Source organism: Scyliorhinus canicula, chromosome 4, assembly GCF_902713615.1.
Source record: "Scyliorhinus canicula chromosome 4, sScyCan1.1, whole genome shotgun sequence".
Classification (NCBI taxonomy): domain Eukaryota; kingdom Metazoa; phylum Chordata; class Chondrichthyes; order Carcharhiniformes; family Scyliorhinidae; genus Scyliorhinus; species Scyliorhinus canicula.
The window spans coordinates 123,573,631-123,597,897 of record NC_052149.1 but is presented as its reverse complement, the minus strand read 5'-3'; the positions used below and the strand labels follow the sequence as shown (position 1 = coordinate 123,597,897).

General features: G+C 51.2%; 1 protein-coding gene across 1 annotated transcript; it reads right to left on the bottom strand.

Moving 5' to 3' along the window:
• Positions 1 to 5,455: 5,455 nt before the first annotated feature.
• Positions 5,456 to 22,869, bottom strand: LOC119964154 (ankyrin repeat and SOCS box protein 12-like). Its single transcript, XM_038793448.1, has 2 exons — positions 21,990 to 22,869; positions 5,456 to 5,775 (listed from the first exon to the last, which is right to left on the bottom strand). The coding sequence occupies exons 1-2, from the start codon at positions 22,810 to 22,812 to the stop codon at positions 5,642 to 5,644; spliced, it is 957 nt and encodes a 318-aa protein (XP_038649376.1). The 5' UTR covers positions 22,813 to 22,869; the 3' UTR covers positions 5,456 to 5,641.
• Between the last annotated feature and the right edge of the window lie 1,398 nt (positions 22,870 to 24,267).

The following is a 24,267-nucleotide window of genomic DNA, read 5'->3' as shown; positions in this document are numbered from 1 at the left end:
TCAACCTGTTTTCTTGCTCCTCCACCTTTGCTCTCAATGTCCTGCAAAGGTCTCCTAAGAGCCCCATCTCCACCTCCAATGCCACCACCGATTGCTGTGGTCTGACATCACCCTCTCAGATCTGCGACCCCTGTGCCTCCAAACACTTCTCCATCCTCTCCATCGAGCCCTTCAGGGGTTCCATAGCCCCTTTGATGGATCCTCCTGCATCTCCTTCCTCTGCTGGTAGAACTCTTCCTTGATAAAAGCCATCAACTGTTCCATCTGGGGCTTTGCTACTTGCACTGACCCTTCCCCCTCCGTCATCCTTCCACTGGCTGCTGCACCACAGGTCTCTTCCAACTCTGTGGCCAGGTCTTTCACCTTCTGCCGGGTTTGGTAACCAGCAGACACACCACCGGGGGGAAACTATCCTCTGACCTTCCACTGGACCTTTCTCTCGAAGTTGCACCCAATTTTAGGAAAAAGAACTCTTTTCTATGCCTTCAAGCAGGAGCTGCCCTGTGTGCTGCCACTCACACCATGGCCGCCCCCTGAAGTCTCCGGGGGAAAGTTTATGATGGTGAACAGGAAATTGGAGGGGATGCCAATGGTTTTGGTGAACGTTTATGCCCCAAATTGGAACGATGTTGAATAACATTATTTTTCTTATGAATTTTGAGTACCCAATTCATTTTTCCAATGAAGGGGCAATTTAGCATGGCCAATGCACCTACTCTGCACATCTTGGGTTGTGGGGGCGAAACCCACGCAAACACGGAGAATGTGCAAACTCCACACGGACAGTGACTCAGAGCCGGGATCGAACCTGGGACCTCGCGCCGTGAGGCTGCAATGCTAACCACTGCGCCACCGTGCTGCCCTTACATTGAATTCATGAAGCGGATGTTGAGGAAGATCCCGGACCTAGACTCACACCAGTCGATTGTGGGGAGGGGGGGGGGGGGGGGGGGGGGGGGACACACACGTTAATATGGTCATTGAGTCAGGGTTGGATCGTTTTGAGTCCACGGTCGGGGAGGGTCTTGGCAGTGGCAAAGGAGCTGGAGTTTTTGGGGGGGTAAACCCGTAGAGGTTTGGGAGGTCGAGGGTGAAGGAATTTTCATACTTCTCCCGTGTGCACAAGGTGTAGTCGTGGATCAAATACTTTGTGGCGGATACAACTCTGCTGGTAGGGATGGTTGACTCGAGGTATTCAGTGATCATGGTCTCAGACCACATGCTCCACTGGGTGGATTTGCAAGTAGACTGGGGGGGGGGGGGGGGGGCAGGGCCCGCAGTGGAGATTGGATGTGGGATTGATAGCAGATGAGGAAGTGTGTGAGCAGCTGCTATTCGAGGGTGTGTGGAGCTGAATGACACGGGGAAGGCTTTGGCCGTCATGTTATGGGAGGCACTCAAGGCTGTAGTCAGGAGGGAGTTTATATTGATACGGGAGCTGGCGGAGAGGTTAGGTTGGTGGAGGGGATTCTGCGGGTTGACAGGAGGTATTTGGAGGCCTCGGAGGCAGGGCTGTTGAAGGAATTCCAGATGGAGTTCAGGCTGGTGTCTACGGGTAAGGCAGTGGGGCAGTTGTGGAGGGTCCGGCTATGAGAATGGTGAAAATGGTGAGAAGGCAAACAGGATATTGGCCCATCAACTCAGGAAGCAGGATGCGGTGAGGGAGATCGGAATGATGAAAGATGGGAGGGGAAGAGGGGTGGTGGACCCGGTGGGGGTGAATGGGGTCTTCGAGGAATTTTATAAGAGGCTCTATCAATCAGAGCCCCCAGCGGGGGGTGGGGGGGCAGCGATTTCTAGACGGGTTAGAGTTCCCCAAGGTTAGTACAGTGGCCGCACGGTGCCGAGGTCCCAGGTTCGATCCCGGCTCTGGGTCACTGTCCGTGTGGAGTTTGCACATTCTCCCCTGTTAACAAAGAAAAGCACAGCACAGGAACAGGCCCTTCGGCCCTCCAATCCCGTGCCGACCATGATGCCTGACTAAACTACAATCTTCTACACTTCCTGGGTCTGTATCCCTCTATTCCCATCCTATTCATGTATTTGTCAAGATGCCCCTTAAATGTCACTATTGTCCCTGCTTCCACCACCTCCTCCGGCAGCGAGTTCCAGGCACCCACTACACTCTGTGTAAAAAAACTTGCCTCGTACATCGCCTCTAAACCTTGCCCCTCGCACCTTAAACCTATGCCCCCTAGTAATTGACCCCTCTACTCTGGGGAAAAGCCTCTGACTATCCACTCTGTCTATGCCCCTCATAATTTTGTAGACCTCTATCAGGTCGCCCCTCCACCTGTGGACCTGTACACCAAGATCTCTCTGACTTTCAATACTCTTGAGGGTTCTACCATTCACTGTATATTCCCTACCTGCATTAGACCTTCCAAAATGCATTACCTCACATTTGTCCGTGTGTTTCGCCCCCACAACCCAAAAATGTACAGAGTAGGTGGATTGGCCACGCTAAATTGCCCCTTAATTGGAAAAAATGAATTGGGTACTCTAAAATAAAAAAAGAAATGAAAATGACACTGCTGCCGAGGCTCTTATTTGTTTCCCAGAACTTCCCGATCTTTGTTCCAAAGTCTTTCTTCAGGAAAATTAATGCTTAGATTTCAGGGTTTGTGTGGGTGGGAAAATCTCAACGAGTAAAGAAGGTGTTGCTGGAGGGGGCACATGGGTTGGCAGGCTGGCCTTGCCAAATATAATGAACTATTACCGGGCAGCGAATATAGTCATAGTTAGGTAGTGGGGGAGGAGTTGGCATGGGAGCAGATGGAGGCAGCCTCTTGTAAAGGTACATGCCTGGGGGCATTGTTGACGGCTCCTCTGCCGTTCTCGCCGGTCAAGTACTCCATGAGCCCCATGGTGGTGGCGGCCCTGAGGGTGTGGTGACAGTGGCGGAGGTTGGAGGGTGGTTCGTTGTGGGCACCGATCTACGGGAATCATAAATTTGCACCGGGGGGCTAAGACCTGGGGTTTTGAGGGTGGCAGCGGGCAGGGATCGCGCGGTTTGGGGATCTTTTTGTGGGGGCAGCTTTTCGAGTTTGAGGAACTGGATGAGGAGTATGACCTGCCCAGCGGGAATGGTGCGGGATTATGTGAGGAAGCAGGTGTCAGCCTTTCCCGACCTGGTGCCCCTGGGACTACAGGATTAGGTGGTATCGAAAGCAGGAGTGGGTGAGGGCAAAGTATCCGAGATTTAGAAGGAGCTAATGGACTGGGAGGGAGCCCCGATAGGAGGTTAAATGGATGTGTGAGGCGGAGTTGGGGGGGGGGGGGGAATGGAGGCTAGGTTGTGGGAGGGATCACCCATCTTCTTTGTGTGTCAGGCTTAGCCTTATTCAATTTAAGGTAGTGCATATGGCACATATGATGGTGGCGAGGATGAGCAGGTCCTTTGAGGGGTTGGAGGACAGGCGTGGACAGGGCACGGAGAGGCCTATGAACCATGTCCACATGTTTTGGGCATGTCCGAAGCTGAAGAGGTTCTGGCAGTGATTCGCGGACGTAATGTCCGAGGTGCTGAAGGTGAAGCTGGTCCCGAGTCCAGAAGTGGATATTTGGAGTGTCGGAAGTCCCGGGAGTCCAGGGGGTGAGAGAGGTCGGTGTTTTGGCCTTTGCCTCCCTGGTAGCCGGGGGAAGGATCTTGTTGGAATGGAGGGCCGCCGAAGCCGGGGGTTTGGTTGAGCGACCTCGCACAGTTCCTTCGGCTGGAAAAGGTTAAGTTCGCCTTGAGAGGGTCTGTGGATGGGTTTGTCTGGAGGTGGAAGCCGTTTATCTTCTTCTTCAAGGACAGTTAAGAGTCAGCGGGGTGGGGGGAGATAAAGGGGTTGAAATGGGGAGGCTGGATGGGTGGAGGAGAATGGCTGGGAGAGTGGGGTGGTTGGGTGTTATTTATTTATTTGTAATGAGGTTTCCTGTTTGTTCCTATTCTGGTTTTTGTTGTGTTCAATGTATATACAAAATGACTTGATAAAAATATTTTAAAAATAATCTGTCTAACTCAGCCTTGAATATATTTGGGGTACGGTGACACAGTGGTTAGCACTGCCACCTCACAGTGCCAGGGACCTGCATTTGATTCTGTCCTCGGAGTTTTCACATTCTCCCCGTGTGTGCGTGGGTTTCCTCCGGGTGCTCCGGTTTCCTCCCACAGTCCAAAGATGTGCAAGTGAGGTGGACTGGCTATGCTAAATTGCCCCTTCGTGTCCAAAAGGTTAGGTCGGGCTATTGGGATAGGGTGCTCTTTCAGAGGTTCGTGCAGACATGATGGGCCGAATGGCCTCCTTCTGCACTGTTGTGATTCTGATTCAAGGACCCAACCTCCACTGCTTTCTGGGTAATTTTTTAATTCTTATCTTTGTTTTCAAATTTTTTTTATGGCCTTCCTTATTTCTGTAAGATCTTCTTGCCTTACAAGTTTTCACGAACTCCTCCAATTCTGTCATAGTTTTTAATAGTTTTTATAGTTCCTCCATTGGTGACTGTGCCTTCAGCTGCCTATGTCCCAAACTCGGGAATTCTCTCCCTAAACTTCTGTGCCCCTCCACCTCTCTCCCTCCTTCAATGTGCTCATTAAAATATGCCTTTAGAAGTAATGAGGAATAAGGCATAGAATTTACAGTGCAGGAGGCCATTCGACCCATCGAGTTTGCACCGGCCCTTGGAAAGAGCACCCCACTTAAGCCCCACACCTCCACCCTATCCCTGTAACCCTCATAACCCCACTTAACCTTATTGGACACTAAGGACAATTTATCATGGCCAATCCACCTAACCTGCACATCTTTGGACTGTGGGAGGAAACGGGAGCACCCGGAGGAAACCCACGCAGATACAGGGAGAACGTGCAGACTCCGCACAGACAGTGACCCAGCCGGGAATCAAACCTGGGATCCTGGCGCATGAAGTAACATTTGTGACCTTTCCTGCTATTTTCTTATATGAGGTGTCGAATTTTGTTTGAAAGTAACATTTGTGAACAATATGGGGATGTTTGACTATGTTATACGTCCTATTTAAATGTAAATTATTGTAGATCGCTCTCAATTCTAAAAGTATACCTTAGAACCTGACATTTAAAAAGTCCTGATAAGATTCACAAACTTCCTGCTTTCTTCTGGTTTTTGGTCACCGTTTTCTGTTGAAATTTACCGTAGGAAATGATGGCATCAAAATTTCTCATTCAATTTTTTCCAAGTCAACACTCACGATGTAGCTGCAGGCTCTGGCTATTAGGTGGCGTAGTGGAGGGAATTTTTTTTTCCTGAGTTCTCTCTCTTTTCAATCCCAACTTGTGTGTAAAAAAATAAAATGTACTCACCAACTGACCGTGAGCAATGCCACGGACAATTTACTCACTTTCAAAGCTTTTTGAAATTTATGTCGCGAATACACCATTCTTTGTACATCTTCCTTTACTATAACTTACGGAATAACTTACTACATAGAGTGGATTCAGGAATTCTACTTGTAATCAGATGCTTGGGCCAGTTACAACTAAGCTGCAAGAGTAAAACAGGGTAGCGATGGGGATGGAACCTTGCTGCTAGTACGTTTGACTCTCCCCTCTCCCTGCTGCGAGGGAGGGAGTAGCTGTGTACTACTTTTACAGATCCACACAACCATGGTGTTCCTCTCAAGTCTGGTGCTTCAAGTATTTCCTCAGGATTTGTGGAATGTCCAGTTGGTCAATGGAATGCAGGCTGCTTAACAGTTTCAGGGACTTGCGGATGGCCATTCTGGTGAGAGACATCAAACATCTTGGCTGAGCTGGAAAATCAAATAGACATGAGTAAATACGTAGGTTACACACTGACAAGACTATTTTGGCCACGGTTTGACAGGCACAACAGTGCAGTTCCACCTGGAAGTAGATGGGCTTCTCCCTGTCTTTCAGGTGTTCATTGTAACAGTGGTTGAGTTCAGATCGGGAATTGAGCAGAATTCCCATCTTCCTTTAGTTATAGAATCCTTACAGTGATGAAGGCGGCCATTCGGCCTATCGAGCCCACACTGACCCCCTTAAAGAGCACCCCCTCCCCCCAAGGCCCATTCCCCCGCTCAACCCCACCCAACCTTTTTTGGACATTAAGGGGTAGATTAACATGGACAATCCACCTAACCTGCGCATCTTTGGACTGTGGGGGGAAACCGGAGCACCTGGAGGAAACCCACAGACACGGGAAAAATGTGCAAACTGCACACAGGCAGTCACCAAAGGTCAGAATCAAACCCGGGTCCCTGGTGCTGTAAGGCAACAGTGCTAATCACTGTGCCACCGCCACCCTTTTAGATTTGTCTTTCCTACTCCCCTGATGGTGTTGACTCTTACTGAGATGTGGTTTGACAGGCGTCAGAATGCCTCAGGAACCTTGCTCAACTCGGTCTTAGAAGCTGGTTTACTCATTCAACCAAAGGAGATACGTTAAGAAATAGGAACAGTAACAGACCATACAGCCCATCTTTCCTGTTGCACCATTCAATATGATGAACTTTTGCCTCAATTCCTTTCTCCCGTTTGTTCCCCAAATGCCCTGAGTGACCAAGAATCTGAACATCTCAGCCCTAAATATATTTAATAATGGAACATCCTCAAATCTCTGGGATGGAGAAGTCCAAAGATTTACAACCACCTGAGAGAAGAACTTTCTCTTGATCTCAGTCTGAAATGATTGGTCCATTATCCTGAGACTGCCGCCACGTGTTCTAGATTCCCCGACTAGCGGGAAACAGCCTCTAGGTGTCTTGCCTGTCAAACCCCTTCAGAATCTTGTATGTTTCAATGAGATCACCTCTAACACTTGTAAAATCCAGAGAATACAGACCCAATTGACATCAGAGGCGAATCTCTTCCCAGGAACCAATCCAGTGAACCTTCATTTTACCGCCTCCAATTCAAGGATATCCTTCCTTACCAATGAAGACAAAACTACACACAGTATTTTAGGGTTGGTCTCACCAAAGTGCAATTGTTGCAAAGCTTCAATATTCATACTCCAATAACCTTGCAATAAAGGCCAACTAGGCTTTTTTTCTTCCTAATTGTTTGCTGTATCTGCACGCTAAGTTTCTGTGTTCCATATATGAATACATCATATATGAGTTTCTTTGAATATCAATATTTACAGGTTTCATGCCTTTAACAAAACTTCTGTTTTTCTATTCTTGTTGCCAACATGAAAAATATCACACTTACCCCTCATTATACTCCATCTACCACCATATTACCCACTCACTTAACCTGTCGAGATCTCTTTGCAGCTTCTCTTTGTCCTCCTCACAGCTTAGATTTCCACTGCGCTTTGTATCATCTGCCTATTTAGGTATATTATTCACCCATATAGTTATCTAAATCATTTATATGGGCTGTAAATGGCTGAGGGTCCAGCATTGATCCTTGTGGCATTCCACTAGTTACACCTTGCAACTTGAAAGTGCCCCATTTATTCGTATTCTTCGCTTCCTGTCCATTACCAAATCCTCTATCCGTACTAATATATTACCCCAAATTCACGAATGCTTATCATAGAATCCCTAAGTGTAGAAGGAGGCCGTTCGGCTCATCAAGTCTGCACCGACCCTTCGAATGTGCAGTCTACAAATGTCCACCCCGCTCTATCCCCATAACCTAACCTGCACATCCCTGACCACTAAGGGGCAATTTAAGATGGCCAATCCACCTAACCTGCACATCTTTGGACTGTCGGAGGAAACCAGAACACCCGGAGGAAACCTATGCAGACACGGAGAGAACGTACAAACTCCACACAGTCAGTGACCCAAGGCCGGAATTGAACCTGGGTCCCTGGTGCTGTTGGCGGCAATGCTAACCACTGGTGAGTAAACCTTCTGTGGCACCTTTTGGAAATCCAAGTATACAACATATACGGGTTATCCTTTATCGACCATACTAGTTACATCCTGAAAAAAAAAACAAATAAATTTGACAAACAGGATTTCTCTTCATAGAACCATGCTGACATTGTCCGCATAAAGGCATTTCCCAGTGGGTGGCCACTGGAGAGTGGAAGGAGAGGAATCTCTGTCTGATTTTTCCCCTTTATTTCAAACAGGCCAGTGCAGTAAATTGTTGCACTGAATTGCTGTCCAACCAATGAACGTAGGAACAGGAGGCCATTCAGTGCCTTGGTCTTGTTCCACTATTCAATTAGCAGGTCTGCATTTTAACTCCATCCACCAACTTTAGTTCCACAGCTCCTTAGTACTGCAACATTTATCAATCTGTTTCTAAATTTTCAATTGACAGAGACCATGCCGAGTCCCCAGCCTCAGCTTTTTGGAGACAAGGTCTTTTCCAAGATTTTGCTAACTCCTATCCCCCAACCTCTACAACTGGATTTCCCCTGCTTGCAATCAGATCCTCTTGACCACCACTCATCTATCACCCAGAGCTCTCCCACCCCATTCCCCACGCTCCCATTAGATCTAACTTCTCTCTTATCCTGTGCCTTTGTAGTGCAGGCTCTCCCACCCCAAAGGCAGCCAACCTGTCAATCAAGCTAGACACAATAAAATTTAGAAACTGCAAGCCATTCGGGGAACCCATATTTTTCGTTTTCCTGACTCAAAACAGATTCCCTGGCCTTGCCTCACCTCCAGGGTTACATTTGGCCTCATCTCCTTTTTTCACGGGACATGGGCATTGTTGGCAAGGCCAGCATTGTTACCCATCACTGACTGCCTTTAAACAGACCCTGCTAAGCCATTTCAGAGGGCAGTTAAGCATTAAGCCACATTGCTGTGAGTCTGGAGTCACAAATAGGCCAGGCCAGACGGTACATTAATGAACCAAATGGGTTTTCACAACGAGATAGTTTTGCGATGATAGTTACATGGTGACCATTATTGAGACTAGCTTTATATTCCAGATTTGTTAACTGAATTTAAATTCCACCAGTTGCATGGTGGGATTTGAACCCATGTCCCCAGGGCATTATCCTGAGTCTCTGGATTACTAGCTCAGCAACAATACCACAACACCACTGTCTCCTCTGACTTCTGGTGGCGTAGGCGAGCAGGGCGGCTGCAGCAAGAAGAGCTCCCGCCGGTGGCCACGATTTGCGGCGATTTCCCCGAGTCATCACCTAACCCCCCCGACTATCGTCAGCCTTTGGGGCCGTCACGGGCAGCTAGCGGGGCTGGTTTAAAAACGGGCGAAGAACCCCGCACGGGTGTCGGGCCGCGGGAGCTGAGGCGCTGGGCCCAGCACGGCACGGAGGTTGGAGCAGCGGGGGCAGAGCTAAAAGGAGGCCGAGGCGGCAGGCCCGAGGCCAGGGCACGATATAGGTGGGGTGTCCCCATCGGATGGCTCCCACCTAGGACGAAGTAAGAAGGCTGATGTCCGGTCCCAGGAGAGCTCTGGGGGAATGTAGAGGAGAAGTGAAGGAAGGTTGGATTTGGATGGATTTGGATTTGTTTATTGTCATGTGTACCGAGGTACAGTGAAAATTATTTTTCTGCAAGCAGCTCAACAGATCATTCAGTACATGGGAAGAAAAGGGAATTAAACAAAATTCAAGAAAATACATGAGAATACATAATAGGGCAACACAAGATATACAATGTAACTACATAAGCACTGGCATCGGATGAAGCATACAGGGTATAGTGTTAATGAGGTCAGTCAATAAGGGGGTCATTTAGGAGTCTGGTAACAGTGGGGAAGAAGCTGTTTTTGAGTCTGTTCGTGCGTGTTAAAGAAGTTTGGTGGAAGTTTTTTCTCTCTCCCCTTTTTCCCCTTTGTTTTGTGTGTGAAGGAAGAAAAATTGTTTTTCCAAAATAAAGAATAATTCTGATTGATGAAGGAAGGGGAGAGAAGAGAAAAGAAAGAAAAAACAATAAGCCGCTAAAGGATGCGAAGAGCAACGTCAAAGAATGGAGGAAACGCGGGTTCGCCGCTGAATGAGAGGACGAGCAAAAGTGCTGACAAGATGGCGGAAGCCAAACACAAGGCGGGGCCGCACTACTTACAGTGGAGAAGATGACCGAAAAGCAGTTCGTGAGGCACATGGAGGCCTTGAGGAAGGAGATGGTGGTCGCATTGAAGTCATTGGTGGAGGAGGCAATTGCCCCGGTGAGGGTGGCGGTGGCAAAGGCATCGGCCGAGGTGGGAGAGCAGGGCGAGAAGATGAAGGAAGTGGAGGAGGCCGTGTCGCAGCACAGCGACCAGTTCACCTCGGTGGGGGATGAGGTGCGGAGGGTGGTGGAGGTTAACAGAGGACTCCGGGCAAAGCTCAAAGACTTGGAGAAACGCTCAAGGCGGCACAATTTGACAATTAAGAACATAAGAACATAAGAACTAGGAGCAGGAGTAGGCCATCTGGCCCCTCGAGCCTGCTCCGCCATTCAATGAGATCATGGCTGATCTTTTGTGGACTCAGCTCCACTTTCCGGCCCGAACACCATAACCCTTAATCCCTTTATTCTTCAAAAAACTATCTATCTTTACCTTAAAAACATTTAATGAAGGAGCCTCAACTGCTTCACCAGGCAAGGAATTCCATAAATTTACAACATTTTGGGTGAAGAAGTTCCTCCTAAACTCAGTCCTAAATCTACTTCCCCTTATTTTGAGGCTATGTCCCCTAGTTCTGCTTTCACCCGCCAGTGGAAACAACCTGCCCGCATCTATCCTATCTATTCCTTCATAATTTTAAATGTTTCTATAAGATTCCCCCCTCATCCTTCTAAGTTCCAACGAGTACAGTCCCAGTCTACTCAACCTCTCCTCATAATCCAACCCCTTCAGCTCTGGGATTAACCTAGTGAATCTCCTCTGCACACCCTCCAGTGCCAGTATGTCCTTTCTCAAGTAAGGAGACCAGAACTGAACACATTACTCCATGTGTGGCCTCACTAACACCTTATACAATTGCAACATAACCTCCCTAGTCTTAAACTCCATCCCTCTAGCAATGAAGGACAAAATTCCATTTGCCTTCTTAATCACCTGTTGCACCTGTAAACCAACTTTCTGTGACTCATGCACTAGCACACCCAGGTCTCTCTGCACAGCGGCATGCTTTAATATTTTATCGTTTAAATAATAATCCCGTTTGCTGTTATTCCTACCAAAATGGATAACCTCACATTTGTCAACATTGTATTCCATCTGCCAGACCCTAGCCCATTCACTAAACCTATCCAAATCCCTCTGCAGACTTCCAGTATCCTCTGCACTTTTCGCTTTACCACTCATCTTAGTGTCATCTGCAAACTTGGACACATTGCCCTTGGTCTCCAACTCCAAATCATCTATGTAAATTGTGAACAATTGTGGGCCCAACACGGATCCCTGAGGGACACCACTAGCTACTGATTGCCAACCAGAGAAACACCCATTAATCTCCACTCTTTGCTTTCTATTAATTAACTAATCCTCTATCCATGCTACTACTTTACTCTTAATGCCATGCATCTTTATCTGATGCAGCAACATTTTGTGTGGCACCTTGTCAAAGGCTTTCTGGAAATCCAGATATACCACATCCATTGGCTCCCCGTTATCTACTGCACTGGTAATGTCCTCAAAAAATTCCACTCAATTAGTTAGGCACAACCTGCCCTTTATGAACCCATGCTGCGTCTGCCCAATGGGACAATTTCTATCCAGATGCCTCACTATTTCTTCCTTGATGATAGATTCCAGCATCTTCCCTACTACCGAAGTTAAGCTCACTGGCCTATAATTTCCTGCTCTCTGCCTACCTCCTTTTTTAAACAGTGGTGTCACGTTTGTGGGCTTGCCCGAAGGGACAGAGGGCCCAAGGCTAACACAATACTTCGCTAAGAAGTTGGTGGAACTGATGGGGGAGGGTTCCAGTTAATGATGGGTTGATTGGCGTTCTGTGTTGCGACAGTTAAATCTTACGTTAGTGAATTGGTTTTTTTTCATTCTCTGGGACTGGGTGGAAGGGGACGGTATATCTTGGCAGGGGGAGCCATCCGCGCTAGCTAACTAAAGTCAGCCAGTGAACGGAGGTGAGGTGAGAGGAGGGCTGAGGGCGTTGGAGCCTGGATAGCTGGCTTCAATGGGCCTACGAGGCGAGGGAGAGGAAGGGGGGGGGGGGGGGGGATTGATGCTGGGAGATGTTTTTTCAGGGGGAAATGTGGGGGGGGTTTCTTCGGGGGGGGGAAGGGGTTCAATGTTAACAATGGATAGGGGCGCGTCAGGCTTATGGGGCAGGGCTCGGTGGTGTGATGATGGTGGAAAAGGGGGGTGGGGGGGGGGGTGAGAGACCCCCAGTAAGGACAGTCACGTGGAACGTGAAAGGGCTAGGAGGTCCGGTCAAGAGTGCTTGCGCATCTTAAAAGTTTGAAAGCCGGTGTAGCAATGCTGCAGGAGACTCACTTGAGGGTGAAGGACCAGGTGAGACTTAAAAAGGGCTGGGTTAGTGAGGTCTTTCACTCTGGATTTGATGGGAGGGCTCGAGGGGTAGCGGTGTTGGTCAGGTAAAGGGTACGCTTCCAGATGGAGGAGGTGGTGGCAGATCAGGGAGGTAGATATGTGATTGTGACAGGGGCGCTGGAGGGGAGATTAGTGACGCTGTTAAGTGTATAGGGTCCAAATTGGGACGATGTGGGATTCGCGAAGAAGGTGTTTGGGACTTGGACACACACAAACTGATAGTGGGGGGTGACTGGAACTTGGTGCAGGAGCCAAGGTTGGACAGATCACGACCGCGCTCGCTGGTCCCATCAGGGGGGGCAAAGGCGCTGGCTGGGCTAATGGTGGAAATGGGAGGGGTGGACCCTTGGAGGTTCCTGCACCCAAGAGAACGGAAGTACTCGTTTTTCTCAGCAGTCCATAAGGTATACTCGCGGATCAACTTTTTCGTGGTGGGAAAGGCTTTGCTGGCTGGGGTCAAGGGGTCAGAATACTCTGCAATTGCAGTGTCAGATCATGCTCCGCATTGGGTGGATACGGTACTGGAGAAGGGGGTAGCGCAGAGGCCGGGGTGGAAACTGGATGTGGGGCTTTTGGGGAACCACATTCTGTGAGAAAATTGAAAAGGTAATTAAGGAATATGTAGGTTTCAACTGTACGGGTGAGGTGTCGAAGGCAGTTGTCTGGGAGGCTCTAAAGGCGGTGGTGAGGGGTGAGGTAATTTTGTTAAAGGCCAGGGTGGACAAAGGGGAGAGGTTGGAGCGGCAGAGGGTAATAGATGAGATGTTGGAGGTAGATAGGAGTTATGCAGAAGATGGGGACCCAGCGAAGCTGGAGAAGAGGAAGGAACTACAGGCGAGCTTCAACCGACTATCCACCAGGAAGGCGGTGCGCCAACTGAGATGAGCAAGGGGTGCAGTTTATGAACATGGAGATAAGGCGGGGCATATGTTAGCAGATCAGCTCCGGAGGGAGGCAGCGGCAAGGGAAATTCTTCAGGTGAGGGATAGGGTAGGGAAGTTGGTGGTGGCTCCGGAGCGGATTAACAAGGTTTTTGAGGAGATTTATGAGAGGTTGTACAGGTTAGATCCACCCAGCGGAGACCGTGAGATGCAGGAATTCCTAGATGGGTTGGAGTAGTCGAGGCTAGGGGAGGGGGACAGGGCATTAGAAGGAGCAATAGTGGAGCAGGAGATAAAGGATGTAATCGGGAGGATGCAGTCGGGGAAGATGGCAGGGTCGGACGGGTTTCCGATAGAATATTATAAAAATTCAAGGATAAGCTGGCACCCCTGATGGTGGGGATGTTTGAAGAGGCGATAGGGAAGGGGATGTTGCCACAAACCTTGGGGCAGGCATCGATTTCCCTTTTGCTAAAAAAAGATAAGTATCCGACGCAGTGTGGGTCATATCGGCCCATATCACTTCTGAATGTGGATGCAAAAGTATTGGTGAAGGTACTGGTGGGTAGGCAGAATGAGTGCCTCCCGAAGGTGATAGGTGGGGATCAGACGGGGTTCGTGAAAGGGAGACAGCTCTTTTCAAACATTAGGAGGGTATTGAATATCGTTATGGCACCGGCGGAAGGGAAGGAAACAGGTGGTTGTAGCATTGGATGCCGAGAAGGCGTTTGACCGGATAGAATGGGTGTACCTGATGGCAGTTCTGGAGCAGTTTGGGATTGGACCAAGATTTGTGAACTGGGTAAAGTTACTATATAAGGAGCCGAGGGCGAGTGTCCGCACAAACATCATCAGCTCGAGATACTTTTCTCTCCACCGTGGGACCAGGCAGGGATGTCCTATGTCCCCGCTGCTGTTTGCACTCGCAATTGGGCCGTTGGCCATCGCATTAATAAGTTCGGGGGTATGGAAAGGAATAGTACGGGGGGTGGGATAGAGCATAGGGTCCTTATATGCCGATGACTTGCTGCTGTATGTGTCGGAACCGAGTGCGTCGATAGGTGGAATATTGGAGCTACTGCAAGTATTTGGGTCTTTCTCGGGGTGCAAGCTGAACCTGGACAAGAGTGAGTATTTTGTGGTGTCTCGGCTGGGGGTGGGGGCAGGGGTGGGGGGGGGGGGGGGGGGGGGGGGGCTGCCATTCTGTAGGGCTGGGACTCACTTTAGGTACCTGGGGGTGCGGTTGCCCGGGAGTGGGGGGGCTTTGCAGGTACAACATCACTAGTTTGGTGGGGAGAGTGAAAGCCGATCTGGCAAGGTGGGATGGTCTCCCTCTGTCACTGACGGGTCGGATACAGGCGGTTAAAATGAATGTGTTGCCGTGATTTCTGTTTATTTTTCAATGACTACCGACTTTTCTGCCAAAGGCAGGGAGATTGAGGGAAGGATTATCTCGTTCATATGGGGAGGGAAGGTGGCCAGAATGAGAAAGGTGCTGCTACAGAGGGGAAGGCAGGCAGGGGGTTTGGGTCTCCCGAACTTGATGTACTACTACCGGGCGGCGAATGTGGAGAAGGTGCGGAGCTGGGTCAGAGGGGTTGATTCCCAGTGGGTCAGAATAGAGGAGTTGACTTCCGGTTGCGGCTATGCGGAGCTAAGCCGCACGTTCGGCAGCTCCCGCTTTAAAAGGACTTGTGGGCTCTTTTAAGGGCCCCAAATGGCGCTGATTCGACGATTCCCGGTGGATAAAGGGGTCTGGAGCAAAACCCCCCGGGATTTATGGTGCGGACTCGAAGTGGGGCGAGGAGAAAAACGGCAGCAGCTCCCCTGGAAAAGCGGGGGAAGGTGGACAAAATGGCGGCCGGTGGAGCCCCTGAGGAGTGGAGGCAGTGGGCTGAGGAGCAGCAGGCGGCCCTTCTGCGCTATTTCACGGAGCTGAAAGTGGAGTTGTTGGAATCCCTGAAGGTGACGGTGAGTAAGCTGCTGGAGACCCAGACAACCCAGGGTGCAGCGATAATTGAGTTGCAGCAGCAGGCCTCTGAGCGTGAGGAGGAGGTTTCGGCCCTCGTGGGGAAGGTGGAGATGCACGAGGCGCTTCATAAAAAGTGGCAAGATCGGTTCGAGGAGATGGAGCTTCGGTCACAGAGGAAGAACCTGCGGATCCTGGGCCTCGAGGAGGGGCTGGAGGGGTCGGACCTGCCAGCCTATGTGGCCATGATGTTGAACTCGCTGGTGAGGGCAGGATCCTTCCATCTGCCCCTGGAGCTGGAGGGGGCCCATAGAGTACTGGCCAGGCGGCCTAAGGCGAATGAACCCCCGCGGGCGGTGCTGGTGCGGTTCCATCGGTTCAGTGACCGGGAGTGTGTTCTCCGATGGGCCAAGAAGGTGAGGAGTAGTAAGTGGGAGAATTTGGTAGTGCGTATCTACCAGGACTGGAGTGCGGAGGTGGCCAAGCGGAGAGCCGGGCTTAACCGGACGAAGGTGGTGCTCCATGGAAAGCAGGTGAAGATCGGCATGTTGCCGCCTGCGCGCCTGTGGGTCACCTACAAGGACCGGCAATACTACTTTGAGTCCCCGGAGGAATCGTGGGCCTTTGTGCAGGCTGAAAAGCTGGACTCGAACTAGAGATTGGGGGCTGTGGGAGTATTTCTACTCATGTATCATTGTTTATGCTGTAGCTGGTTATTCTGTTTGTTTTTGTTTTTTCTCTCGCTTTCGGACGATGTGGGTTATGGTTTTGTGTTCTAAGGGGTGTACTGGGGTTTGTGGTTGATCTGTGTCTTTGTTTGTACAGAGTTGGTGGTTGGATTGGGACTGCGGTTTGGGAGCTGCGTTGGTGGGGTGGGGCAGTGTGAAAGCGCAGGCTTTTCTCTGGTTTCCCGCGCTGCGGGACGAGGGGGTGGAGCTGGTGGCGAGGGGCGTGGTTATTAGACCGGGTTTCCCGCGCTGAAGTGGTGCCCAGGAGCTGATGCAGGGGAGGAGGGGGGACCTCATATCGGGAGGGGTCGGAGTTAGAGCGGGAGCTGCCGGGGTCAGCAGAAGTCAGCTGGCTCACGGGAGTACAGTGGAGGGAGCGTCGCGGCTAGGAGGGGTCCTAGCCCGGGGGGGGGGGGGGGGGGGGGGGGGGGGGGGGGGGCTACCGGGTTGTTGCTGGATTGGCCAGGGAGGAGTTGGTGCGGGTCGGGGTGAGGTTCTATTGCCGTGGGAAACGGGCCGAATGGGTGATGGCCAGGTGCGAGCAGTCAATGGGCTATGGCTAGTCGATGGGGGAGGGGGGCGGGGTGCCCCATGATCCGGCTGATTACGTGGAACGTGAGGGGGTTGAATGGGCCGGTTAAGCGGGCCCGGGTGTTTTCGCATCTGAAGGGGCTGAAGGCGGACGTGGCCATGCTCCAGGAGATCCACCTGAAGGTGGCGGACCAGGTCCGTCTGAGGAAGGGGTGGGTGGGGCAGGTTTTCCACTCAGGGCTCGACTCGAAGAACCGGGGGGTGGTGATCCTGGTGGGGAAGAGGGTGGCGTTTGAGGCGTCTGAGGTTGTGGCTGATAGTGGCGGCAGATATGTGATGGTGGGCGGTAAGCTGCAGGGGGAGAGGGTGGTGTTGGTTAATGTGTACGCCCCAAATTGGGATGATGCTGGTTTCATGAGGCGTATGTTGTGCCGCATTCCTGGCCTGGAGGTGGGGGGCTTGATCATGGGGGGGGGGGGGGACTTCAATACGGTGCTGGATCCCCTACTGGATCGTTCTAGTTCAAGGACAGGCAGGAGGCCGGTGGCGGCCAAGGTGTTGAGGGGGTTTATGGACCAGATGGGAGGAATGGATCCCTGGAGGTTCGGGAGGCCGAGGGCTCGGGAGTACTCTTTTTTTCTCCCATGTGCACAGGGTTTATTCCCGCATTGATTTCTTTGTTTTGAGCAGGGGACTGGTCCCGAGGGTGGAGGAGGCCGAGTATTCGGCTATTGCGATTTCGGACCATGCTCCGCATTGGGTGGATCTGGAGATGGGGGAGGTGCGGGACCAGCGCCCGCTTTGGCGTCTGGACGTGGGGTTGTTGGCTGATGAGGAGGTGTGTAGGAGGGTTCGGGGATGTATCGAGAGGTACCTCGAGGTCAATGATATTGGGGAGGTCCAGGTGGGGATGGTGTGGGAGGCTCTGAAGGCAGTGATTAGGGGGGAGCTGATCTCCATCCGAGCCCATAGGGAGAGGGGGGGAGAGGAGGGAGAGGGAGAGACTGGTGGAGGAGCTGTTGAGTGTGGATAGGAGGTATGCGGAGGCCCCGGAGAAGGAATTGCTGGGGGAGCGGTGTAGCTTGCAGGCCAAGTTTGATTTATTGACCACCAGAAAGGCGGAGACACAGTGGAGGAAGGCGCAGGGAGCGGTCTATGAGTATGGAGAGAAGGCGAGCAGGATGCTGGCGCACCAGCTTCGTAAGCGGGACGCGGCTAGGGAGATTGGTGGAGTGAAGGATAGAGATGGGAATGTGGTGCGGCAGGGGGCAGAGGTCAATGAGGTCTTTAGGGACTTCTATAGGGAACTGTACCGGTCGGAGCCGCCGGTGATGGGAGGGGGAATGGAGAGTTTTTTGGACAGGCTCCGATTTCCAAGGGTGCAGGAGGAGCAGGTGGAGGGACTGGGGGATCCGATCGAGTTGGAGGAGCTGGTCAGTGGGATTGGCCACATGCAGTCGGGGAAGGCGCCGGGACCGGATGGGTTCCCGGTTGAATTTTATAAGAAATATGCGGATCTGCTGGGCCCCCTGTTGGTTAGGACCTTCAATGAGGCATGGGAGGGGGGTGTTCTGCCCCCGACGATGTCTCGGGCACTAATCTCCCTGATCCTGAAGCGTGATAAGGACCCCTTGCAGTGCGGATCATACAGGCCAATTTCGCTGCTGAATGTAGACGCCAAGTTGCTGGCGAAGATCTTGGCCACTAGAATAGAGGACTGGGTGCCGGGGGTGGTACATGAAGATCAGACGTGTTTTGTGAAGGGGAGGCAGCTGAACACTAACGTGCGAAGGCTGCTAAATGTGATAAGGATTCCGGCAGCAGAAGGAGAGGCGGAGATTGTGGTGGCATTGGATGCGGAGAAGGCCTTTGACAGGGTTGAGTGGGGGTACTTATGGGAGGCATTGGAGAGGTTCGGGTTTGGGGTGGGGTTTATTAAATGGGTGAGGTTGCTGTACGAGGCCCCGATGGCGAGTGTAGCGACAAATGGGAGGAGGCCGAGTACTTCAGGCTCCACCGTGGGACGAGGCAGGGGTGCCCCCTGTCCCCCTTGCTTTTTGCGCTGGCAATTGAGCCTCTTGCCATGGCTCTCAGGGAGTCGGGGAGGTGGAGGGGTTTGGTGCGCGGTGGGGAGGAGCACTGAGTGTCGCTGTATGCGGACGACTTGCTGTTGTATGTAGCAGACCCGGTGGGGGGAATGCCGGAGGTGATGGAGATTCTTGCTGAGTTCGGGAGTTTCTCGGGATATAAATTGAACCTGGGCAAGAGTGAGCTGTTTGTCGTACACCCGGGAGATCAGGAGGAGGGGATTGGTAGGCTCCCGCTAAAGAGGGCAGTGAGGAGTTTTAGGTACCTGGGGGTTCAGGTGGCTAGGAGCTGGGGGACTCTGTACAAGCTCAATTTTACTAGGTTGGTGGAGCAGATGGAGGAGGAATTTAAAAGGTGGGACATGCTGCCGTTGTCGTTGGCGGGTAGAGTACAGTCCGTTAAAATAACGGTGCTCCCGAGGTTTTTGTTTTTGTTTCAGTGCCTCCCCACTTTCGTTCCGAGGAGGGTGAACAGCAGCATTCTGGGATTTGTTTGGGCGCACGGGACTCCGAGGGTAAGGAGGGTCTTTTTGGAGCGGGGCAGGGATAGAGGGGGGCTGGCGCTGCCCAACCTCTCTGGGTACTATTGGGCGGCTAACGTCTCAATGGTACGTAAGTGGGTAATGAATGGGGAGGGGGCAGCATGGAAACGGATGGAGATGGTGTCCTGTGGAGGCACGAGCCTGAAGGCACTGGTAACGGCGCCGCTTCCGCTCCCTCCAACGAGGTACACTACGAGCCCGATGGTGACAGCTACCCTCAAAATTTGGGGGCAGTGGAGGCGACACAGGGGGGAAGTGGGGGGCTCGGTGGAGGCCCCACTGCGGGGGAACCACCGGTTTGTCCCAGGGAACATGGATGGCGGGTTCCTGGGGTGGCATTAGGAAGTTGGGAGACCTGTTTATTGACGGGAGGTTCATGAGCCTTGGCGAACTGGAGGAGAAGTTTGAGCTCCCCCCGGGGAATATGTTCAGGTACCTTCAGGTCAAGGCGTTTGCTAGGCGACAGGTGGAGGGGTTCCATTTTCTGCCCCCACGGGGCGTAAGGGATAGGGTGCTTTCGGGGGTGTGGGTCGGGGATGGGAAGCTGTCTGACATCTACCAGGTAATGCAGGAGGTGGGGGAGGTGTCGGTAGAGGAGCTTAAGGCTAAGTGGGAGGTGGAGCTGGGGGAGCAGATTGAGGAGGAGACATGGGCAGACGCCCGGGAGAGGGTGAACTCCTCCTCTTCATGTGCGAGGCTTAGTCTCATCCAGTTCAAGGTGCTGCACCGGGCCCACATGTCCGGATCTAGGATGAGTAGGTTCTTTGGGGGCGAAGACAGGTGCGTCAGGTGTTCGGGGAGTCCAGCGAACCATGCCCATATGTTCTGGGCATGCCCTGCACTGGAGGAGTTCTGGAAGAGGGTGGCGGGGACGGTGTCGAGGGTGGTGGGATCCAGGGTCAAGCCAGGCTGGGGACTCGCGATATTTGGGGTTGGGGTGGAGCCGGGAGTGCAGGAGGCGAAAGAGGCCGATGTCTTGGCCTTTGCGTCCCTTGTAGCCTGGCGGAGGATCTTGCTGCAGTGGAAAGATGCGAGACCTCCGAGTGTGGAGACCTGGATTAATGACATGGCGGGATTCATTCAGCTGGAGAGGGTCAAATTCGCCCTGAGAGGGTCGGGTCAAGGGTTCTTTAGGAGGTGGCAGCCTTTCCTCGACTTTCTGGCTCAACGATAAGGTACTAGGTCAGCAGCAGCAGCAACCCGGGGGGGAAAGGGGGAGAGGGGGACAGGGGGGGGGGTTTAGGAGGATAGTGTTTAAGTTAATTTGCTTATTGTTAATTTATTTTGTTGTTTATTGGGGTGGGGGGGGGGGGGGGTGGGGGGGGGGGTTTGTTATATGTGTTGTTACGGGTGCCGGGGGGTGTTTATTATTATTATTGTTATTATTGTTTTGTTGATATATATTTTTCAAAAAATTCCAATAAAAATTATTTAAAAAAAAATAGAGGAGAGTTTCTGCAGGGGGTCGGGACTGAAAGCACTAACAACAGCGCTGCTCCCGATGGTCCCGGGGAAATACTCAGGGAGTTTAGTAATAACAGCTTCATTGAAAATCTGGAGGCAGTTTCGCCAGCACTTCGGGTTGGGGGTAGGGTCAAGGGAAATGCCGATTCGGGGGAACCACAGATTTGAGCCAGGGAAGTGGGATGGAAGTTTTCGGAAATGGGAAGAGAAGGGGATTAAGACACTAAAAGATTTGTTTCTTATGGATCGGTTTGCAGGATTGAGGGAGCTAGAAGCGAAGTATGGGCTGGAGCAGGAAGAAATGTTTAGATACATGCAGGTTCGAGATTTTGCCAGGAAGGAGATACACAGCTTCCCTGAGGAACCGGCCTCCACATTGCTGGAGGAGGTGCTGACGACAAGGGGACTGGAGAAGGGGGTAGTGTCAGCGGTGTATGGAGCTATTTTGGAAGAGGATAAGACACCACGGAAAGGGATCAAGGCAAAGTGGGAGAAAGAGTTGGGAGAGGATATAGAGGAGGGGGTCTGTGTGAGGTGCTCCGGAGAGTAAATGCCTCCACCTCGTGCGCGAGGTTGGGGCTGATACAGCTCTAGGTGGTATATAGAGCACACCTCACGAGGGCGAGGATGAGCCGATTCTTTGAAGGAGTAGAAGATGTGTGTGAGTGTTGCGGGGGAGGCCCCGCTAATCACGTTCATATGTTTTGGGGCTGTCCAATGCTAGAGAAGTAGTGGAAGGAGGTTTTTAGGGTAATTTCCAAGGTGATGCACGTGAAACTGGACCCGGATCCCCGGGAGGCCATATTCGGGGTGTCGGACCAGCCAGGGTTGGAAACGGGTGCGGAGGCAGATATCGTAGCCTTCGCCTCGTTGATTGCCCGAAGGCGGATCCTGCTGGGATGGAGAGCAGCCTCTCCACCCTATGCCCTGGCGCGGAGGGGGGGGGGGGGGGGGGGGGACCTGTTGGAATACTTGACCCTTGAGAACGTTAAGTTTGAACTGAGGGGAAGGATGGAGGGATGCTACAATTCATGGGCATTATTCATTCTGCACTTTCAAGAACTGGATAACATCGAACATTAGTTGGGGGGGATGGGTGGGAGGGTTGGGGGGAGGGGGACTGTGTGTATTAAGGGTGACTATGGGTAATCCCTGATTCCTTTTTGTCATTTGTTTTTGTAAACATGCAGGCTGATGTTTGGGGGTTGGTGGGAGGATGGGATCGTTGTTAGTGTTATGGGGATTGACATATCTGTTGCTGATTATTGTTTATTTTTGGTGGGTGTACATTCGGGAGAAAATGTGAAAAAGGAGAATAAAAATATTTTTTTAAAAACACTGTCTCCTCTCTTACCTGTGGCTCGGGCTAGGAGTTCTGCTGCTTTGTTCTGCTGTGTATTTTTTACTTGGGTTTGGCATGGTAGGTAAAGGTTTGCTCCAAAGTCTATGAGTAGCTGGATGTACTGAGGCCCACAACCGTACCTGAGGCACATCTCCAGGACTGTTTTTGGTTGTTTGATCCTTGCCAAGAGTCTCTGCTCTGTACAGTTGAAGTTGGGGTCCGCCCCGTACAAGAGAAGCAGCCGAAAGCAGTCATAGTGCCTGTACACTGAAGCAAGGTAGAGTGGGCCGCTGCAGGCACAGGCATTGGATGCCCACTCTGGCACCTTGGATCGCACATTGACTTCAGCTCCGTACTCCAGCAACGCTCGCAAAATGTCCACATCCCCTTCCCTGGCAGCGGTTAGTACAGGTGAGCAGTTGTTGTAGATGCTACCATTTGGATTGGCCCCTGCTCTGAGAAGAGAGCAGACACACTGCAAGTGCCTGCCACTCACAGCCGTGAACAAAGGGGTTTGGGCTTTCACATCCAAACTATCTACTTCGGCACCGTGGTTCAAGAGGACCTCCAGGCAGCTCAGGTGGCCTTTGGAGGCTGCCAAACGCAAGGGGGTACCTGGGACCCCCCAGCCACTCCGGTTATTGATGAACTGAGAGTACCCCTCCTGGGACAAGAGCTCAGCCAAAAGTTTAGCATCATTTCTGGAGACAGCTTGGTTGATTTGATTGACCTCAGCGTTGTCATCTTGATTTCTAGGCTGGAGCATCGAGAAGATCTTACTGATGTCCACCAGGCTCATCTTCATCGGGCTCATGATCTGGTCCACTTTCAGCATGCTGTTGGATTCTCTATCAGGCCAGTATCACACAGAGGCATTCATGATGTTACTCGTTACGCCTGCAGGTTACGCTGACATTGTCCATGATGCAACATAGTGACGATTATGAGGTCAGGAAGGCAGAGTGTTGCATTGTCCCACTTCATTGGTTGGGTCGTGCAGAGCAAGAAGAAAGCACTTGTAATGCACAACCGCGACAAAATTAGAATTGTCCCCAGGTCCCATAAGAACTGGGCTGGCACTAAATCTTTGTCTGAATTTAGTTCTCAAGTATGTTTCTCCTTATGTGCTCTTGGATAGCCTGTTACTGAGGGTAAATTCGAGGCAACAATGCATTTGCCAATGGTTATACTTGGCAGTATTGTGAAAGTATTGTGGGCAGCACTGTAGCACAGTGGGCAGCATGGTAGCACAAGTGGCTAACACTGTGGCTTCACACCGCCAAGGTCCCAGGTTCGATTCCCTGCTGGGTCACTGTGCAGAGTCTACACGTTCTCCCCATGTCTGGGTGGGTTTCCTCCGGATGCTCCGGTTTCCTCCCAGTCCAAAGATGTGCAGGTTAGATGAATTGGCCATGCTAAATTGCTCTTAGTGTCCAAAGAGGTTAGGCGGGGTTATTGGGTTACGGGGATAGGGTGGAAGTGAGGGCTTAAGTGGGTTGATGTAGACTCGATGGGCCGAATGGCCTCCTTCTGTTCTATAGTCTATGAAATGGTGGTGCAAGGGTTATTGTACCAACAGCAATCCACTGGCTATCAGATAGAGATATGACAGTAGAAATGGCAACAAAATAAAAGTTACCAATAAAGTCTTCAAAGCATCTTTTTACTGAGTTACTAATGGCTCCTTATGTCTGTCAACCACCCCAACTAAAAGGTGTTACATATACTGAATCACAGCCCCAGTGCTACGAGAATATTGGATTTTGCGGCGTATTCCACATTTGTGATATCACTGGGGGGGAAAATTGATAATGCCACAAATGGAACACACTTGTTTCAGTCTGATGAACTCTACACTTGGGAAAGAAAAAAGCTTGTATTTGTGGAGATATCCCTTTACACCAAAATAAAACTAAAGAGAGTACTGAAAAGAGGGGTGACTGGAGTGCCTACTTGTGCCACCGTTTCTGGCTGAAATTGCTGTGGGGATGAAAGTCAGGTTAAAAAAAAAGACACTAATTGGGGATTTGTGGTCAGCAGCAAAACACAAAGGAGAAGAAGCAAATCTCCCTGAGGAAGAAGTCAGATTTTCTGTCTGGCAGAAAAAGAGACAGGAATTCTTGGAGCCAATGTGTGAGCTGGCTAAAATGGTCTAAAACCTCACAAGCCACGTGAATGACTTGGAGTTGCTAAAGAGCTGGCTGTTTGTTTTTTAAACCACTGCAAACCGGGGTTTTATTGCCTGGTTGGTTTATAACAGAATTCTGGAAAACTACAATACAGTATTAGG

Excerpts from the sequence above, each read along its gene's own strand:
- LOC119964154 (XM_038793448.1), bottom strand. The coding sequence starts at position 22,812 with ATGCTGAAAGTGGACCAGATCATGAGCCCGATGAAGATGAGCCTGGTG. Across the intron at positions 5,776-21,989 it reads ACTCCTAGCCCGAGCCACAG|CTCAGCCAAGATGTTTGATG; the intron begins GTAAGAGAGGAG and ends TTGATTTTCCAG.